General features: G+C 47.5%; 2 protein-coding genes across 7 annotated transcripts in view; one reads left to right on the top strand and one right to left on the bottom strand.

The window, feature by feature from the left end:
- Window positions 1-2,232, top strand: part of ZFHX2 (zinc finger homeobox 2) — a 36,335-nt gene extending 34,103 nt beyond the window's left edge. The window contains exon 11 of the mRNA XM_032265472.1: window positions 137-2,232. Coding sequence (XP_032121363.1) covers window positions 137-1,116 — 980 coding nt within the window. The 3' untranslated portion in view covers window positions 1,117-2,232. The remainder of the gene's footprint in view (window positions 1-136) is intronic.
- The window catches only part of THTPA (thiamine triphosphatase), a 48,107-nt gene extending 37,774 nt beyond the window's left edge, over window positions 1-10,333 (bottom strand). The window contains exons 1-3 of one of the 6 annotated variants that reach the window (XM_032265490.1): window positions 10,237-10,333; window positions 9,779-9,896; window positions 8,703-8,880 (exon numbers count right to left, since the gene is read on the bottom strand). In XM_032265490.1, coding sequence (XP_032121381.1) covers window positions 8,703-8,847 — 145 coding nt within the window. In that variant the 5' untranslated portion in view covers window positions 8,848-8,880; window positions 9,779-9,896; window positions 10,237-10,333. The other 5 variants (XM_032265492.1, XM_032265488.1, XM_032265491.1 and 2 more) reach the window with 5 other exon arrangements.
- Window positions 10,334-18,960: the final 8,627 nt, after the last annotated feature.

The following is an 18,960-nucleotide window of genomic DNA, read 5'->3' as shown; positions in this document are numbered from 1 at the left end:
TGGGGGAAAGGAGGGAGGGAAGGGGCATGGAAATCCGGTGGTGGGAATGGGTGTGTGTGTCTGGAGGTGATCTACGTCAGGAAGAATGATGGGACAGGAGGTGGCTAACCCTTCATCCCTCCCTTCATCTTCCCAGGCCCGGCAGCCTCCTCAGGCCTCCTTGGCCTCGCCACTTCGGTCCTGCCTACCACCACAGTGGTCCAGACTGCTGGCCCAGGCCGCCCCTTACCTCAGAGACCTGTGCCTGAGCAAACCAACACCTCCACAGCAGGCACCACTGACCCTGTCCCGGGCCCTCTTACTGAGCCCTTGGGGGACAAGGTCTCCGGTGAGCAAAAGCCAGTTGCAGACCCCACCACCTCCTCCAGTGATGCCCTCAAGAACCTCAAAGCATTGAAGACCACTGTCCCAGCCCTGTTGGGGGGCCAGTTCCTGCCCTTTCCATTGCCCCCTGCAGGGGGGACAGCACCGCCAGCTGTCTTTGGTCCCCAGCTACAAGGAGCCTATTTCCAACAGCTCTATGGCATGAAGAAGGGGCTATTTCCCATGAACCCTGTGATACCTCAGACTCTCATTGGGCTGCTCCCCAATGCCCTCCTCCAGCCACCACCCCAGCCCCCTGAGCCCACAGCCACAGCACCTCCAAAGCCTCCTGAACTGCCTGCTCCAGGGGAGGGGGAGGCTGGTGAGGCTGATGAGCTGCTGACAAGCAGCACTGGCATCTCCACTGTGGATGTAACTCATCGCTACCTGTGCCGCCAGTGCAAGATGGCATTTGACGGGGAGGCCCTGGCTACTGCCCACCAGAGATCCTTCTGCTTCTTTGGGCGGGGCCCTGGGGGCTCCATGCCACCCCCATTGCGGGTGCCCATCTGCACCTACCACTGCCTGGCATGTGAGGTGCTGCTGAGTGGGCGTGAAGCCCTGGCCTCCCACCTGCGCTCCTCAGCCCATAGGCGCAAGGCAGCCCCACCTCCAGGGGGCCCACCCATCTCCGTCACCAACGCCGCCACTGCTGCCTCGGCTGCTGTGGCTTTTGCCAAAGAGGAAGCAAGATTACCTCACACGGACTCCAACCCAAAAACTACTACTACCTCTACACTTCTAGCTTTATAAACAGATAAACCAAGATGGGGAAAGGGGAGGGCCTCAGGGCTCCCTCTTTTACCCCAAGGGGTGTTTGGTGGGAGCTCAAATCCCTCACCCCACCCCCTGGCCCCGCCCACCTCATGGGAACTATTCCGTTCCCACCCTCAGTGGGCACCACACACCCCACCTCCAGCAGAGTCCTGCCTCCTCCCAATCCCCACAGACACACACACTGATCCTCATCCTCAGCTCCTTGCAAATGTAGCCCTTGCCTGTCTTCACAGACACATACACCCATCTTGGCACCGTGATTATTCATACATGTCTGCCTGCCACACACAAAATATATCCTTGGTTCTATCTTCCTTTTCCTCACTGAATTCCCAGCCCCACCACCCCCATAAATGCATATACACACATACACATGCACACACACATTATCCCATGACGTTCCACTGAGAAAACACCAAAAAATTTTGAAAAAGAAGATAAAAAGAAGAAAAAGAAGAAACAAAAAAGAAAACCCAAGGCAAAGAAGGAGGAAGGAAAACAAACTTTGCCACTCCCCCTTTTCCTTCCTAACCCCTTGTCTAGAGCGCCATACCGCTCATAAACTCTTTCCAAATACTCAGTTGGCTCCCAAAGTTGGAGCCTGGGATGGGCAGGGAGCCCACAAAACTCTAACCAAACTGGAGGCTGGCAAGGGAGAAGTGCTTCTGGTTCACTCTCCCTACCCTCTCCCTCCTAACCCTCTCCTTGCCTGACAGGGGAGCCCCTGCGGCCTGGACTCTAGGGGAAGCCGCCGCCAGAAACCCCTCTGCCAACCCCTACCCTGCACCCTGGGAACTGCAGTAACTTATTCTCAAAGGCTTTAAACACAGAGATACTCTCAGCAGCCGTGGGCCCGCCCCTTGTCCTAACCCTGCCACGTGAGGGTCCAGCCTCCAGAGGCAGGCACTGCCCACCAACGGCAAATCCAAAGTTCTTTAAAAAAAAAAAAAAAAAAAAAAAAAACTGAAACACAACCAAAAAAACGAGAGTGAGAGAGTGCGTGCACATGCGCACAAAAGAGAGAAATGGAGAGACCAGAGGAATGAACTAAAGATAAACTTGGAAAATACAAAAAAAAAACTCTCCCATCAACCAAGTGGTTTTTCCTATTTGTGTCACTCCCTACTCCCTGCCCCACACCCACCCCCCAGTTTAAGGGTTTCTTTAAACCACCTCATCTTTGGAAGATCAAACAGCTTTAACTCCTTGCTCTGGGCCTGGTGGTCCTCGAAGAACTGAAGTCAGTGCAACCTTCCCCTGACTATGCAGTCTCAGAGGTGGGAGCTGGCAATATAGGGAGAAGAACCTGAACTTGGGGGGGAGAGACATGTCCCAGTTCCCTGAATTGAGTATTTATTAGAATAGGTAATAGCCCTTCATTTCCAGCTATGAGTTAGAAAAGTCGGTGTAACCAAAAGTATCTTGGCAGTCCCAAGAAGAAAGGGGTGAGTGGGATATTTAATTTCTGAATCTGAGATCTGCTGCTCTTTCATCTCCTACCTTTTCCTCGCATTTACTTTTTTCACAAATCCCTAATCCTGCTGCCCTCCCTAGAGGCCCACCTTTGCTGGGTCCCTTGTTCCCCTCTCCTCAATCTCCTTTTCTTCCCACTTGTCCTCTGCCTTTGCTCCTGCTCTCTCCAGTCCAGCCCATCCTAGCTCTTCCATTAAGCAGCAGCTGTTGGGAAGCATTCCCAAGGGAGTCGGGATCTGTCTATGAGGCTCACGGGGGTCTAGAGCTGATACGAATTGAGGGGATGGGGTGGGCAAGGAAATGACTGAAGCACAGGTCAATCTTTGATAGGGTGATATCACCAAGGGAACTGACAGAACCCGAAATAATGTTCCCGACCCCTAAGCAAATCGTTTCTGTAGCCATCAGGTGGTAATTTTGGCAATCCTAAAGCCCAGTTGAAGTAGCATGCGGTAGAGAAGTCCATGTTTTCTTTTAGCAAAGAAAAGTCTGCAAAATTCCCATGTCCTCCAGATAGTTTTTCCTGCTACTCTTGTCCCTAAGACCACTTCTCTTTCAAGGTGTTCTCCTTCCATCCACTCTTCCTTTCAGGCTGTTGCTCTATCATTATCCAATTCATATTCTCATACAAATTTGCCCAGCCCTGGAATTTAGATTTTCTGCTGTCAGTCACATCACACTCTGTGAACATGTTAATATTGAAGCAGTGGCTTATATACAGATGGGATGGGAGGGAGGAGAAAGTTCAGCTCAATCAGTAGCCCCCATATATTCCATGAGTCTTACTTTCTGTCCTATTCACTTCTAAAATACTCCAACTCTAGCAAATTAGGGGTGGGGTGAAGTTAGTTTTCTAACCTACAGCAAATTAGGTGGAGTTAGTTTTCTAACTCCACCCCAATTTCTGATACCAAAAATGCCAGTTACAAATGTAGGCAACAGGAGAGAAACTGACCACTGCGGTCTTGTGCTTTCTGCCATGTTTCTTTCCTCACCTCTCTTGTGCCGCTCCCTCCCTGTCCTTTTCTCTCTCTTGTTGAAATTCTGTGTATAAAACTATTTTCTTAGCAGCATGTATATGAAAAGAAAGAAGGTTTTTCACTTGTGCTTTCTGGGAATGTGACTTCTGTATAAAAGTTGAAAACCAAAAACAATTAGAACAAAAACGAGAAAAAGGAAGCGTTTTAAAGAAAATATCAACAAACACCTGGCATGGAATGATTAGAGGTGTGGAGTCCTGCATCTTAGGGATTTACAGCCAGGGTAGGTTGGCTTTGGTTTGAACTATGAGTGTTTTCCCAAGAGCTAATGTAACCAGAAGTCCCAGCTCCTCTTGTCACGCAACATGATCTTTTACATCCAACACCCTGGCCTGGCAATACCACATGCAGCCCCAACAGTAGATAGGGCTGACTCTAAGCAACTGTACTGCTTGGAGTCAGCTCTTATCTACTATTGGGACTGCATGTGGTATTGCCAGGCTTAGGAACGCTGGAATTTTGGGGGCAAAAGAGCCTAGCTGACCCTGCTGACTTAAATCAATCATGCTTCCTGAGGGGACACCATTCCATGTTCCCAACGGCTGGAAGCATTCCTCCCCAGCCCCTTTCTCAGACCAAAAGTCCTCAGCAGCAGCACTCCTACTCCAGAGAGCAATGCTAGTGGGCATTCTGGTGGACAGAAGGCTGAGTCAGCATAATCCTTTGCAGAATCCTACAGGCGAATACCAAGTCACCAGAATTAAATCATGGTACTTCTCCTGTGGAGTAAGAGCCTTAACTCAAGCACTTGGCACAATAACACCTATTTTACAGTACCTACCTCCCCCACCCCCAGCCCCAGGGTTTCTAACATACACAGGTCCTTAAAGAGGCACCCAAATTGAGCTCCACCCTACTTAACGACCAGGGTCAGACAGAGAGGCAGGGGGTGAAAGTGATCCTGGCTATTTTTGCTCTAAACCAGAGTCTGTGTGAGGATGGCGTAAGGTGTCCAATCCTCAACTAGGAACAAAAATAAAGACAGCTAAAAGAATATGAGAAAATCTAAAGCCTTAATGGCCAAACAGGACAGAGTTTGCAACAGGACCACAAAAAGAAATCTGTTCCTACCCCACCTCTAGCTCTGGAGTATGCTCACAGAAGCAGCTTTAAGAACTAAGCAAGCCTTTTATTCCAGGTATAATAGCACCCTTCTGCTTAAATTCTTTATATTTGTTTCTTTAAGCCACTTTCAGGGCTTATAGACCAGATTATTGATTCTCCAAATCTCCAACACCGTGATCTGTTTTAAGACAGTCATTCATCCCTGGAAAGATATGTAAATCTGAAATACAGAGCTCCATGTATGACTGTACAAGTGAAACAAGCAAACACACCCTCAGAAACAGCAGCGGACCCCAGCAGAGGGGGCTGCAGGGAAACACACTAGTGCTAGCAAGGACGGGGCCCCATGGGCGTATGTATAAGTACAAGGGACATACCGCAAGACCATGACCTACACTCCCATAAGCAGAAAAACCCTCCAACACATGCTAATTTTCATCACACAAAAGTAGGTAGAAAAAGCTTATACACAGAGAAAAGTGAGAGGAAAAAGTAACCAGTCAGAGGAAGAGTGACCAAATGTTGAATGTAAAGTTACAGGGAGAGGATCTGCTAAGGAGTGTGTAACAACTCACCTCATGAAACAACCAGCCCTGAAAATGGATGGGCGCTGGGCCCATACCCAGCCATTTTGGGCAGTCAAGAGGGAATGGAGGGGATGGAAGCAGTGGGGGCACGTGCACGCTGCCCACAGTCACAAACAAACAAACAAAAACCCAAAACCTAAGCCAACCAAACAAAAACGCTGTGGGGAGAGGAGAGGACTTTAAATTATTCTGGACATCAGGGAAGAGATACACAGGAGGCAAATTAAGAGGAAACTTTTGGGAAAGCTCATATGATACCACCATGAAACACAGGTAAACCGCTGGGAACGGTCAGGTATTGGGGGACCATTTCTCTCAGAAGCAACCGGTCAGAAACTTGTCAGCCATGACAGCGTCATTTCTAGAAGACTGAGTTAGGATGAAAGGCCTTTATACTGAGAAAGCTCTTGTTACAACAAGTTTGTAGACCCAGGCTCAGGGTCTACAGGATTATAACTCAGATACACTCTGAAAAGATCAGATGAAGGCAAATTTGAGAGAGGACATTTGCAGAAGACCTAGACCATGGCCCATCAAGTTTGGGGGAAAATGGGAAGTAATCACGAAGGCAATTCCTCGAGGGAAACTACACTTTATGGGAAGAACATAAAGTCGCGTGACTCAATTGTGTGGCCACCCATGACGCTCCTTGATATACGGGACCCAGACAGCCTTCACACAAAGCACAGACAAGGAGTAAGTGTCATTAGTCTGAGTATGGTATTTCTTGCCAATTCCCCAGCCACAGAGAGAAGTCTGCCCAGAAGCTAATGGAGAAGCAGGTTGAGTATAGGTAGACCAGAACAAGCTGAACCTGTCCAAGGAGAGGGGGAAAGGTGATGCAGCACCCGGGGTTGACTCATAATCCCATCCAACTGCACACACATTCTTACACAAACAACGGTGAAGACACCACAACCAGTAATCAGCAGGGGCTCAGTACTGCCCCACATCTACAAGCCCTCCCTGATACCAGACCCTGTACTAAGTCTTCTCAATTGGATGAGAAGAATGACCCATGCTGTGCTCATTTCTACATGTCCCCGCCAAGTGCTCAAACAACAGCATCCTCTGCCACTTGCTAAGTATCAGCAGTAGGCTGAGTTGTACTCTGCCGATTCCTACTTCCATTACCCAGGACCCATCCTGTACCTAGCCACAAAATCTACACAATTATGACTGGATCACAGAGAATAATTTCTTGACAATGTTCCTAACCTAGTGATTCTCAATGATGAGGTTTCAGAAACCCATGGGCAGCCAGCCATCAGAATCTTGTGGGGAAAGAAGAGTGAATTTTGAAAGTGTTCCCTAAAGGATTCTTCTGTGGTAACTACTGCCAATGAGGATCATTGTTCTAACAAGTTACATTTGCTGGATTCAGCCTCACAATCTCTCCTTTTCCTCCTACTGCTCCTACCCAAAGCGCATACACACACCCCACAACACACATATCCCAAACATGACAGCATAAAGACATGAGTAAGTTTGGGGAAGACAGATGCAAAAGGCAAGGGAAACCCTGATTGTACCGACCATCCTGTAAGGTGACTGCCATCTCTCAGAACAGTGTTTCTCAAAGTTTCAAGTTTCCACTTGCAACATGAATGCTCATGTAAAGTACATATTCCTGGATCACACCTTAGACCAACTGAATCAGAAACTCCTAAAGTGATTCTATACCCTCTGAAGTTTGAGGAGCACTGGCCTAAAAAGCTCAGCACCATGTATATCTGTGACCTGCCCCCATCTCTCCCGCCCCTAGGGACCAATCCTGCTACCCCAGGGGCTACCACACCAGGGCTTATCATAACCTCAGATTCGTCGACTTCATTACTCTGACATCATCCACACCCCCACCCCCACCATAATGGAAATTAATCGTAGTCTTCTGCTTACGTTGGCTGTTCATCTCAACCACAGGAGAAAAGACAGAAACATTGTCCACTCACCACTTTGACTGAGTGCCTCCCTGCTTTCTCCTCTGCTGTGGAAAACACCTTGTTTCTTCTGAAGTGGCCATATTCTTCCAGAGATGCTGAAATCAGAACTCCCCCTGCCCTGAGCAGCTCAGCCCAGCATGGACTTTACTCCCCTCTGGGCAGGCCCTATCTCCCAGAGCCACCCAGCCTCCCCTCCCCATCACCCACAGCCAAATCTTCCAGATCTTCTGAAGATCTGCCCAGTTACTGGGAAAGCCAAACCTACTGGAAATTCTTTCAGATGGGGACCCAAGGTCTAGTTTTGTGGGGACTGGTCTGCATCACCACAGATGCTGGTGATTCTCCTCCTAGGGCCCTTCTCCTCTACCAGGGATCATTGCTGATCCTCAGTCTCCCTTCTTGGGGTGGATTTCAAAGATACGGAAATCTATCCAACTCTAACTGGATGCCTTGCATAGTCTTTCTGGAAGGACAAGTCCCTTTGTCTTCCTAACACCTATCTACCTCTCTAGGCCTAGAGCACCTTTCCATCTTTCTAGGACTATTATTGAATATGGACCTTTTAACAAGGGAGAAAGAACCAGTTCATCTCAACCACAGCAAATCACAAGGCAGAATGAAATATGCAGGTACAAACCACTCCATCAACCAAGAGCAAGACCTGAGGGTCACTCCTTCCTACTTCTTCCCTTCCAATCTCTTCTTGTGCCATCCTGGTAACAACATAGCTGGTGGTCCTCTCTCAGCCTCCTTTTGCCCTCCTAGGGTTTATTTTTTTATTCTTGCTGTTCAAGGATATGCATGGTCCACTGGCCTCGATCCTTAGATGTGTCTACAGCCTTGCTATAGCCTGTCCCTCTGTGCTCCAGTTTCCTTTTGCATGGTGCTCAAACACTCAGTATGGTACCATCTAAATCCCTTTCTTGGGGGCAGTAAGGGTTGGAGGGAGGTGGGTATCTAGTTGGGAGGAAGGCAGAGCTGGGGTTGACCAGGGAGTGCTGACTCAGCCTAGCTGTTAAGGGCATCCTCTCATGCCACTTCCTTGCACAGAGCTCCACCCAATGCCTGGCACTGCTATGTGCACAGCCCCCTCTCTCTGACTGCCGCCAAGTGGCATCGTGAGCATGTTTGGTGGCTTTCGGTTTGCCGCAGTGCCAGGATCTGCAGGATCTGAGACACTGTTCACGTGCCAGTGCAGCACTGCCAAATGTGGCAGCATCCAGTTGGTTGGGTGCCAAGCAGTAGGACCCAGGTGGTGACGAGAGATGAAAGGGGGGTGAGGCAAAGGGAGGGGGAAGAGAGGAAGGTACCGAAGAGGAAAATCAGACATCTCACTTGTTCCAATTGGAGAGTCCAAATGGGATCTGCAGAAAGCTACCCTTCCCATTCTAGAGCCCAGCTCAGCAAGACAGCCCTTCCCTCCTTCCACCCCAGCAAAAGTGGCATATACAGACCAGGCAAGGGGATTTGGCCATCTTCAGCAGGGAACTGGCTGGGGGCCAGGCAGGACTGCCAGCGCTCTCCATCCTTCCTCGGGGTCTTGGCAATGGTGTGCTTCCTCCTTTGTGTCCTCATGACACCCTCTGTCTGTCGCTCCATTCCCCATGCCTAAGAGGGAAGGGGAAGGAGGTCCTGGCAGAAAAAAAGTCTGGTCTCCCAAACACCCCGCCTCCCAAAATGTTTCACCTCCTTCCTTCTCACTCCTGGCACAATAGCCCTCTCAACCAGATTGGCAAGAGGCACCGTTACACTCCCCTGTTCCACACAATGCCAGAGCCTGTGCCAGGTGCCATGGGCAGTGCCAGCACCCACCCACCTCACATCTGGTCCCCTTGCTGTCTCCTTCAATGCTCTGACAAAGGGCCAGGTTGCCAGCCCCAACAAGTTCTCCCTGGGTAACAGTGGCACACTCCCTCCTCCCCGGCTCATAGACTGTTTCTTGGCGCTTCCCTGGCTACTCTCTCCACTACTTTACTTTCCCAAGCTGGAAGAGCACTAATCACCTCAAACTCCAACAATTTTTCAGAGCTGAGCTTCTAGAGGGACAGCAACATCAGAAACACAGTCCTGCCCCTCCTCTCTGCTTCCTGGATCCCCCAGTCCCCATTGCCCCAGTTCTGGGCACCAGCCTGACAGATGTGATGCCAACAGCTCCCATGTAGGGAGCCTTCCTCCTACAGCACAGGACTCCTGCCACTGCCCTCTCCACTCGCTTCCTCCCATCTCCGTGGGCACAAGGGTGGCAGCTGCAATGCCAATGCCAGTAAGCAGGCAGCATGAAGCAACTCATGCAACCTCTTCTCCCCTCCCAGGCCCCAAGCCTCTCCCCTCCTTCTTCCATTCCATCCCAATGTCCTTCTGGTTGGACACTAGATTGGCAACCGCAATGCCAACCCCCACCCATGCCCAGGAGGCTCACATACAGCACGCGCTCTTGCGTACATGTACATGCGCGCACACACACATACACACACGGCCCCATGAGTGCCAGGCAGCGGTGGCAGACACACAGCAATGCAGTGACTGGTACCCGAGGAGGCAGCCGGATTCAGCACCTGATCCAGCACCCGTTTGGGATTGGGTGGGTAGGCGGGCAGGCGGAGGGGTGATGGAGGCAGACGATGGCCCTAGGTTGGCAGCCGATGGAGCTGGGAGAATGGAGGGAACAGATGCTCTTTGCCCAGCCTCCCTCCCTCTCTCTCCCTGAGATCAGTGCCAAGCTGGGGGGATGGGGAGAGGGGAGGATGGGGGAAGGGTGGCATTTGGAGAGCTGGCAGGCAGAGGGAGCTGGGTCCGCCCAGGCTGGGCAGTGCCGGCACTGGCTGCCGCCTCTCCACTCTGCCATCTGTCTCGCTTCTCTCCCCACCCACTTTCTCTCTTTCTCTCTCTCCTTCACGAAAAGAGGAAAAGAAAAGAGGAAAACAGGGTCTTCATTCCACCCACCCCCAACCTCTGCCAGACCCCCCTCTTTTCCTCCCCACAACTCACCACACCATACCACCACCAAGCCATCTGCGCTCTCCTCCTGGCTCAGTCACCTTCTTTCACTCGCCTTCGCCCTCACACCAGAACGGGTGCAGTTTAAAAAATATATTTATATATATATACATGCATATGTATATATATATATATATATATATATATACACACATACATATATACACATATATATTTTTTAAAGCAACTTAAAACTCTTTTCTTTGGGAATGTTCTATCCTTCTGAGTCTGGGTCCTCAGTACCAATATTTATGGCAGGCAGAGGGAGGGGACCCCGTCCTCAGCTGGTGCCCATGAATCCCCATGCCAGGGAGGAGGGGTGGCTGGGGTGGGGTGGGGGTGGGGTGGGGTATCGGGAGAGCTCTCTTCTCTCTGCGCTTGTGGTTGTTCTTTTTTTTCTCCTCTTCTACTTCCGGAGCAGATTCAAATAGATCTAGAGCCTTCCCCACCCCCAGCCCCACAGCCCCAGTTCCCAGGGCCCCTCTGCCCTTCTCTGCCTGCTTTTGATTTGATTCCTCGATCACCCTTTCCTTTTTTTGTGTGTGTGTGTATACGTGTGCGTGTGCGCAAGTGTGTTTGCATCCATGGCGGTGGGCACTGTGCCAGCCACCGCACAGCCATCTGCGATGCCTTCTGCAGCCTCCGCTATTTCTCCCTGTCACCTCCAGCCCCCAACCCCCTGCACCCCAGCTCACCAGCCCCCAGTCCCCAATCATTAATTAGCTACAGAATTAATTAAATCGTGGATGCTAATTAACATTCCTACAGGGCAGGCTGCCAGGCTGGGGGTGCAGAGGGGATGTGAAGAGAAGTAGAGATTGGGATGGGGAGGAGGAAGGCGAGCCAGTTTTCTTAGAAGAACAGAGGGGGAGGAAGAGAGAACCCAAATGAAGGATGGAGGAGGAAGAGAGCTGAGTGGTGACGGACAGGTGGAGCAGGGAGAGCTAGAGAACAGGCATGGTAAATGGGATGTAAAACTGATATCCAAGTGAGAGCCACCCAGCGTTCTTATCCAGATTAAGACCCAGCCAGTTCCTTGTCTTCAAGCCCATTTCCCCACCCCAGCCTGGAGTTCAGAGTCCAAGCCCAGCCTAGAGATGTATATTCCTCAGGCAGCAGACTCCCGACAGTTGCTTCTCCTACAGAAAACCAACCCCAAACCAGGGAGTCAACAGCTACTACTTGTCAATCCAGCCACACTGACCCTCAGACCAGGTCACCGAGAGAAGGTTCTGGGCTCAGAGGGGTCCCTGTTGACTTGCCCTTGTCTACTTCTCTGTCAAGGGGAAGGGGTATTCTAGGAATATCTGCTGCAGAGAGCCATGAGAGATCAATATAGGGAACTGTGAGGGGTATGAATTCAGTGGGAATTATGAGTAGCAGAGAACTGCTGGCACTGCCTTCAAGGCTGCCTTAGGAAGACCACGACATGACACGGCCTGCCTTTGGAGTTCCGGAGTAGGAAAAGTGCATACTCTTACCCACCTCAAAGACCAAGAGTTTAGGAATACGTGAGTAAGGGCTATCTAACTTTGAGTTGTTATTTTTTTAAAAGAGAGAGATATCAGTATAGTGAAACTTCTTCCTGGGTATGCACTGTGAAACATTAATCTGATGAAATGTTCCCCAAGAAAAAAAGGACCCTCAATCAAATTAGTTTGAGAAATACTGCATATTGCCTCTTTTAAGAGATTCACGTGTATGCTGGTACATTAAGGCTCTGAGGAGCTGGTTAAAAAACCCAAATGGTTGACCATGTTTAACCCACTAATTCTCAAACTTATTTAGCCATAGAGGTCTTACTTTTTAAGTTTATTTTTATTTAATTATTTATTTTTTTGAGGTAGGCTCTTGCTGTGTCACTCAGGCTGGAGTGCAGTGGCCCAATCATAGCTCACTGCAACCTCCAACTCTTGGGCTCAAGCAATCTACCCACCTCAGCCCCTCAAGTAGCTGAGACTACAGGCATGTACCACCATGTCCAGCTAACTTTTAAATTTAAATTTTATTCCCACAGAAACCGTATTCTGCTTTGGGGAAAGCCCTAGCAAGTACTCAGGGCTGTTTCTGACCAGGAAGCTGGCAGATGGATAAGCCAGCCCCACCCAGGTTGGCAGATCCTAATAGTCCATGAACAAAATCCAGTTCTATATCCCTGCAGGGGAAGGGGATGGGGGCAGGAGTTTGCGTTTTTCAAAATCTCCCCTAAATGTTCCTGATATCTTGGATTCAGAACTTCAGTTTTAAGCCATCTCTGCCCTCTCTACTAAAACATTCTGCACTATAGACCATTGGTATCAACCCAAAGCTTCTATTCCTATCACCTCCTCAATCCCACTCTGGTCCAGAAACTACAAATGTCTCCTGGGACATCTCCTGCTGCATCCCTAGTAACCTTCCCTTTTCCTGTCCTAACTTGGACATCTGGAGTCCCTGAGGTCACTTAATCTCTCCATCAGAGTCCTCAAGAGGATAGGCTGTCTGAAACCTGCAGGGACACATGACTCACCTTAAATTTAATTTTTAATTTTATTCCCACAGAAGCAGGTTCCACTTTGGGGAAAGCTTGTCAAGTGACCAGGGGTGGTTCTCCAGCTCCCTGAGCTTCAGGACATCTACTCTCATGATGACTGGCCTCCCTGTGCCACAATGAGCCCACCTTCCCTTGCATGGCCCTTTGTAGAGCTGAAGAACAATGGTAATAAGTGGAGACCAGCTCATTTTAAAGGTTGAAGAATATTACCAATTTTTCTTCACTTTCTGGGTCCTACTGTGGGCCCATCCTACTCCATACCCACCTTCCCAGTATCCAACCCCCCAACAACTTAACAAGAGTGATAACTCTTTACAAGAAAACTCACCATCCCATTTCAACGACGGAACAGCTTTAAAATACAATTTTGATTTGCCGAAGAGATCTATATTCAAATTTCCAGGTGATAAGGTCCCTCCAAACTCTGAAGGTCTATGAATGTGCCATATGATCCCATCTCCTCCTTCCCTCTCTATAGGCTCCTGTAGAAGTCCCAGGCTAGGCCAGGCGCAGTGGCTCACGCCTGTAATCCCAGCACTTTGGGAGGTCAAGAGATGGAGACCATTCTCGTCATGATGAAACCCCGTCTCTACTAAAAAATACAAAAATTAGCTGGGTGTGGTGGCACGCACCTGTAGTCCCAGCTACTCAGGAGGCTGAGGCAGAAGAATCGCTTGAACCCAGGAGGCGGAGGTTGCAGTGAGCCGAGATTACACCACTGCACTCCAGCCTGGCGACACAGCAAGACTCAGTCTCAAAAAAAAAAAAAAAGAAGTCCTAGGCTCCTGACAGCCCTATGGCACTGGGCTGACAGAGCCATTATAGAGTATGACTCACCATCCACCTGCTGACTACTCCTGTAGCTGAGAAACCATAGGATAAAGGGGGACAAAGTGGCGTCACTCACCTACTCAGGGTATAGAGGCATAACTTAAACTTCTCAAAGGGCACATTTTTTTAAAGAAAGCATTTCAGGGCTGCTTTTATCATTGAGTGGTATCTTTGCTAAATTATCCCCTCGTGGTCAGTGAGAAAGGCCAATGTTCAGCTTGCCAGGGTTGTAGATTCCAGCCTGGTTCACTTTCCCTTCTAGAGCCTGTTTTCTCTCTCCAACACCCAGACACTGAGTGGCTGTCAGTAGCAGAGGTACTCCAGAGCCGCGATATAAATGATGATTATTATATTATCAAACAACACTGCCAAGTCTGGCCAGATCCCTACAACGGTAGTGATAGAGGTGAGCTACAAAATTCAGTATTTGATAAACTGTATATTGTCTTCTGGAACCATCATTCTGCCTGACAGCCACTCTCCAAGCCTCCCACCATTAGCAGCAAAGAAGCCAGAGAGACTACTCAGTGGTGGCCCTTGGGGATGAAGAGGCTATGCAGAAGGAAAACCAGAGGCCAGGAAACCTTGAGAAAGATGGAAAGTCCTCAGCATCTACCACTTCTACATTCCCCCTGCAACCCGAACCAGCCTACTCCAACCTTTCAACTGAGATATGGTCTGCATCTAGGGTCGCTGCACTAGCTGGTCCCTGTTCTTGGAATTCATTTCCCTGGATAACTGGGTGGCAAGCTCCCTGTCCTCCACCTGCTTTTTGCTCACTGAGAATATGCCAATCAGGAGATCCTGGATGTTTCAGTGGGATGTTTTCTGGAACTCTAAGCACCTTCCCAACTTGCACTCAATGTGGTTGCTTAGTCCTCCTCCACAAACTTCAGTCCCCTACTCTGGGCTATCCCAGACTAAAATACAGACTTCTAGAGCCATGGTTTTCCAACTTGAGTAAGCATAGGAATAACCTGATAAGCTTGCTGACAATGCTTATTCCCAGACCACATTTCAGAGACTCTGATTCAATAGGGCAAAGAGAAGACCCAGAAATATGCATTCTAATAACTCTCCTCACCCACAAGGCATTTGTTGTAACAAGTATTGTTTGTGAATAGGGAAGACTGGGTCACTCAGATATGATACAGCTAGATCAGACCCTAAGACTAGGGGTTGTAAAGGAGCCCTGGGTTCCCTCTCCCTCTACTAGGTTAAGGTCATGTCACCCGGTCTCCAAAGGCTGACTTTATTTCCTTCAACAATACCAATAACAATGTTTACTCGGCATTTCCTTTATATCAGGTGCTATATTAACTCATCTAATTTAACAGCTCTGTGAAACAGGGTCTATTATTACACCTATTAACTGAGGCAAGGAGAGACTAACTAGTGAAGGGAACAGCTGAGATTCTAACCAGGCAGACTGGGCTCCAGAGCCTACTCTTTTTAAAAATTTTACTTATTTGACAAATAAAAATTGTATATATTTATTGTGTACAACATGATGTTTTAAAATATGTATACATTATGGAATAGCTCAATTGAGCTAATTAATATATGTATTACTTCACATACTTACCATTTTTTGTGGTAAGAACATTACATCTTTTTTGAGATGGAGTCTTGCTCTGTCACCCAGGCTGGAGTGCAGTGGCACCATCTCGGCTTGCTGCAACCGCTGCCTCCCAGGTTCAAGCGATTCTCCTGCCTTGGCGTCCGAGTAGCTGGGATTACAGGTGCCCACCACCACGCCTGACTTTTTGTGTATTTTTAGTAGAGACGGAGTTTCACCATGTTGGCCAGGCCGGTCTCAAACTCCTGATCTCAGGTGATCTGCCCACCTTGGCCTCCCAAAGTGCTGGAATTACAGGTGTGAGCCACTACACCCAGGCTTTATTTTCAATACAATACATTGTTATTAACTATAGTCATCATTTTTTACAATAGATCTCTTGAAATTATTCCAAAAACTAAATTATTGATTTTACCCCTAAACCTACTCCCCTCAGTTTTCTCAAGTAAATACAGAGCCTACTCTTAACTACATTGCAAATTCACTGATTCTGGGCCCACAGATGGCCAGTTAGTTGCTCCAAGTGACAGATCCAACACTAGGTCTAAGTCTCCCAAATTTCAGGACAGTGATGGGACATCAGTCCCTCACCATAGAATCAAGAGCAGAAACGAATTTTATGTCATTAAGGTCCACATATTCCCACAGTTCAGGAAATTTTAAGCTCTCTAGGTAAGTTGGTTCCCTAGTATCCTATTCTAGAAGCTCTGAACCTGGAATACTTCTAGTCCATGCGATCTCACATTTATATATTTCACTATCAATCAACATATAACTATGAGTACCTACTCAATAGGTACTCACAGTTACTCACAGTTCCTAGCCAGGAACTGTGCTAGGCCTGTGAAAGCACAAAGGTGAACACAAGGAACTACAAGTAGATTACTGCTGTGCAGCAAAAAGTATAAGGTGAAGGGCCAGGCACTGTGGCTCATGCCTGTTAATCTCAGCAGTTTAGGAGGCCAAGGCAGGAGAACTGCTTGAGGCCAGGAGTTTAAGACCAGCCTGCGCAATATTGTAAGATCCTGTCTTTACAAAAAATAAAAATAAAAAATAAGCCAGGCGTGGTGATATGCACCCATAGTCTGGGCTACTCAGGAGGCTGAGGCATAAGGATTGCTTGGGCTCAGGATTTCTCAGGCTGCAGTGAGCTATGACTTACCACTGCACTCCTGCCTGAGCAACAGAGTGAGATCTTGTCTCTTTAAGAAAAAAAAAAAGTTTAAAGCAAAGATATACAGAAGACAGCTCAGAAAGGGCTTTCTGTGTATGGTACATTAAGAAATTTAAATGTTATTCTGAAGCTACTAAGAAAAATTGAAGGATTTTAAGCAGAGGAGTAATGGTAAGATTTATGCTTCAGATAGATTACTTTGGTGGCTCATTGGAGAAGAGATTTGAATAGGAATAATACCAGAGGCGGGGTAAGAGGAGGTTGTGGGTGGTTCAGGTTAGAGGTAATTAGAAACTAAACAAAAACAGGGGTAATAGGTAATAGGAAGTAATATTAGCTTTCCTTAACTGATGGTGATAGGGACAAGTGGAGGAAAAAATCCAGAATAATGCTCAGATAATGAGCTTGGGTGATCAGGAAGATGGTGGAACCACCAACTAGAAAGTGACTAAAAGAACTAAATGCTGGGAACTAAGCTATGATGATGAAAAGGCATAAGAATGACATAATAGACTTTGGGGACTCAGGAAAAAGGGTAAGAGAGGAGTGAGGGATAAAAGACTACACACTGGTTGCAGTATACACTACTCAGGTGATGGTTGCACCAAAATCTCAGAAATCACCACTAAAGAACTTATTCATATAACCAAACACCACCACCTGTTCCTCAAAAACCTATTGAAATGAAAAAAAAAATTTGTAATAAAAAATTTCTGCTCTGCCAAAAAAAAGTGTGTGTGTGTGTGTGTGTGTGTGTGTGTGTGTCAAGAGAATGAAAATACAAGAAACAGACTGGGAGAGAATATGTGCAAATGATACATCTGATAAAAGTCTACTATCCAAAATACACAACGAACACTTAAAACTCAACAATATAAAAACAACCCAATTTAAAAATAGGCCAAAGATATAAACAGATATCTTACCAAATAAGATACACAGATGGCAGGCCAGGCACGGTGGCTCACACCTGTAATCCCAGCACTTTGGGAGGCCGAGGCGGACAGATCACCTGAGGTTAGGAGCTTGAGACCAGCCTGGCCAACATGGTGAAACCCCATCTCTATTAGAAATACAACAAAATAGCTGGGCGTGGTGGTAGGCACCTATAATCCCAACTACTTGGGAGGCTGAGGCAGGAGAATAGCTTGAATCCGGGAGGCGGAGGTGCAGTGAGCCGAGATCGTGCCATTGCACTCCATCCAGCCTGGACAACAAGAGCAAAACTTCATCTCAAAAAAAAAAAAAAAAAAAATACACACATGGCAAGTAAGTATATAAAAAGATGTTCAACATCATATGTCATCAGAGAATTGGAAATAAAAATAACAATGAGATACCACTACACATCATTAGAATGGCTAAAAACAAAACACAACATCAACTGCTATTAAAGATGTAGAGTAACAGGTACACTCATTCATTGCTGATGGGAATGAAAAGTGATACAGCCACTTTGGAAGACAGTTTAGCAGTTTCTTAAAAAAATGAACATACTGGCCTGGGATGGTGGCTCACACCTGTAATCCCCAGCACTTTGGGAGGCCAAGGCGGGCAGATGACGAGGTCAAGAGTTGAAGACCAACCAGCCTGGCCAAGACACTGAAACCCTGTCTCGACTAAAAATACAAAAATTAGCTGGGCATAGTGGCAGGCGCCTATAATCCTAGCTACTCGGGAGGCTGAGGCAGAGAATTGCTTGAACCCAGGAGGTGGAGGTTGCAGTGGGCCGAAATCAAACCACTGCACTCCAGCCTGGGCGACAGAGCTAGACTCCATCTCAAAAAAAAAAAAAAGAACATACTTTTACCATACAGTTCAGCAACTATGCTCCTTGGTATTTACCCAAAAAAGTTAAAAACTTATACACGCACAAAAAACTCAAAATAAATATTTATAGAAGATTTATTCACATTTGCCAAAACTTGGAAGCAACCAAGATATACTTCAGTGAGTGACTAGATAAACAAACTGTGGTACATGTAATAGTATTTAGCACTAAAAATAAAAAAGGTTTCAAGCCATAAAAAGACATGGAGAAAATTTAAATGGATATCACTAAGTGAAAAATGCCATTCTGAAAAGGCTACACATACTACAGGATTCCAACCAAATGACATTCTGGAAAAGGCAGAATTATGGAGATAGTGAAAAGATCAGTGGTTGCTAGGGGTCAGGAGATGAAAGGGGTGGAGAGACAGCACACAGAGGACATTTAAGTCAGTGAAACTATTCTGTATGATACTATAATACTGAATACATGTCAGTCTACATTTGACAAAATCCATAGAATGTACAACACCAAGAGCAAATCCTACTATAAACTATGGACTTTAGGTGATGATAGGTTAATATAGGTTTGTCAACTGTAACAAATGTACCATTGTGAGGCTGGGCGTGGTGGCTCACACCAGTAATCCCAGTACTTTGGGAAGCTGAGGTAGAAGGATTGCTTGAGCTCCTCAAAGCAAAACAAAAAACTGAAAAACAACCACCACCAAAAACTCCAAATGTACCACTGAGGTGCGGGGTGTTGATAATGGGGGAGGTTGTGCATGTGTGGACATACAGGTTACAAGGGACATGGGAACTCTGTAA

This window comes from Sapajus apella, unplaced genomic scaffold (genome assembly GCF_009761245.1).
Source record: "Sapajus apella isolate SASKATOON/1434 unplaced genomic scaffold, GSC_monkey_1.0 scaffold151, whole genome shotgun sequence".
Lineage (NCBI taxonomy): Eukaryota > Metazoa > Chordata > Mammalia > Primates > Cebidae > Sapajus > Sapajus apella.
This window is presented reverse-complemented; position numbering and strand designations above follow the sequence as displayed.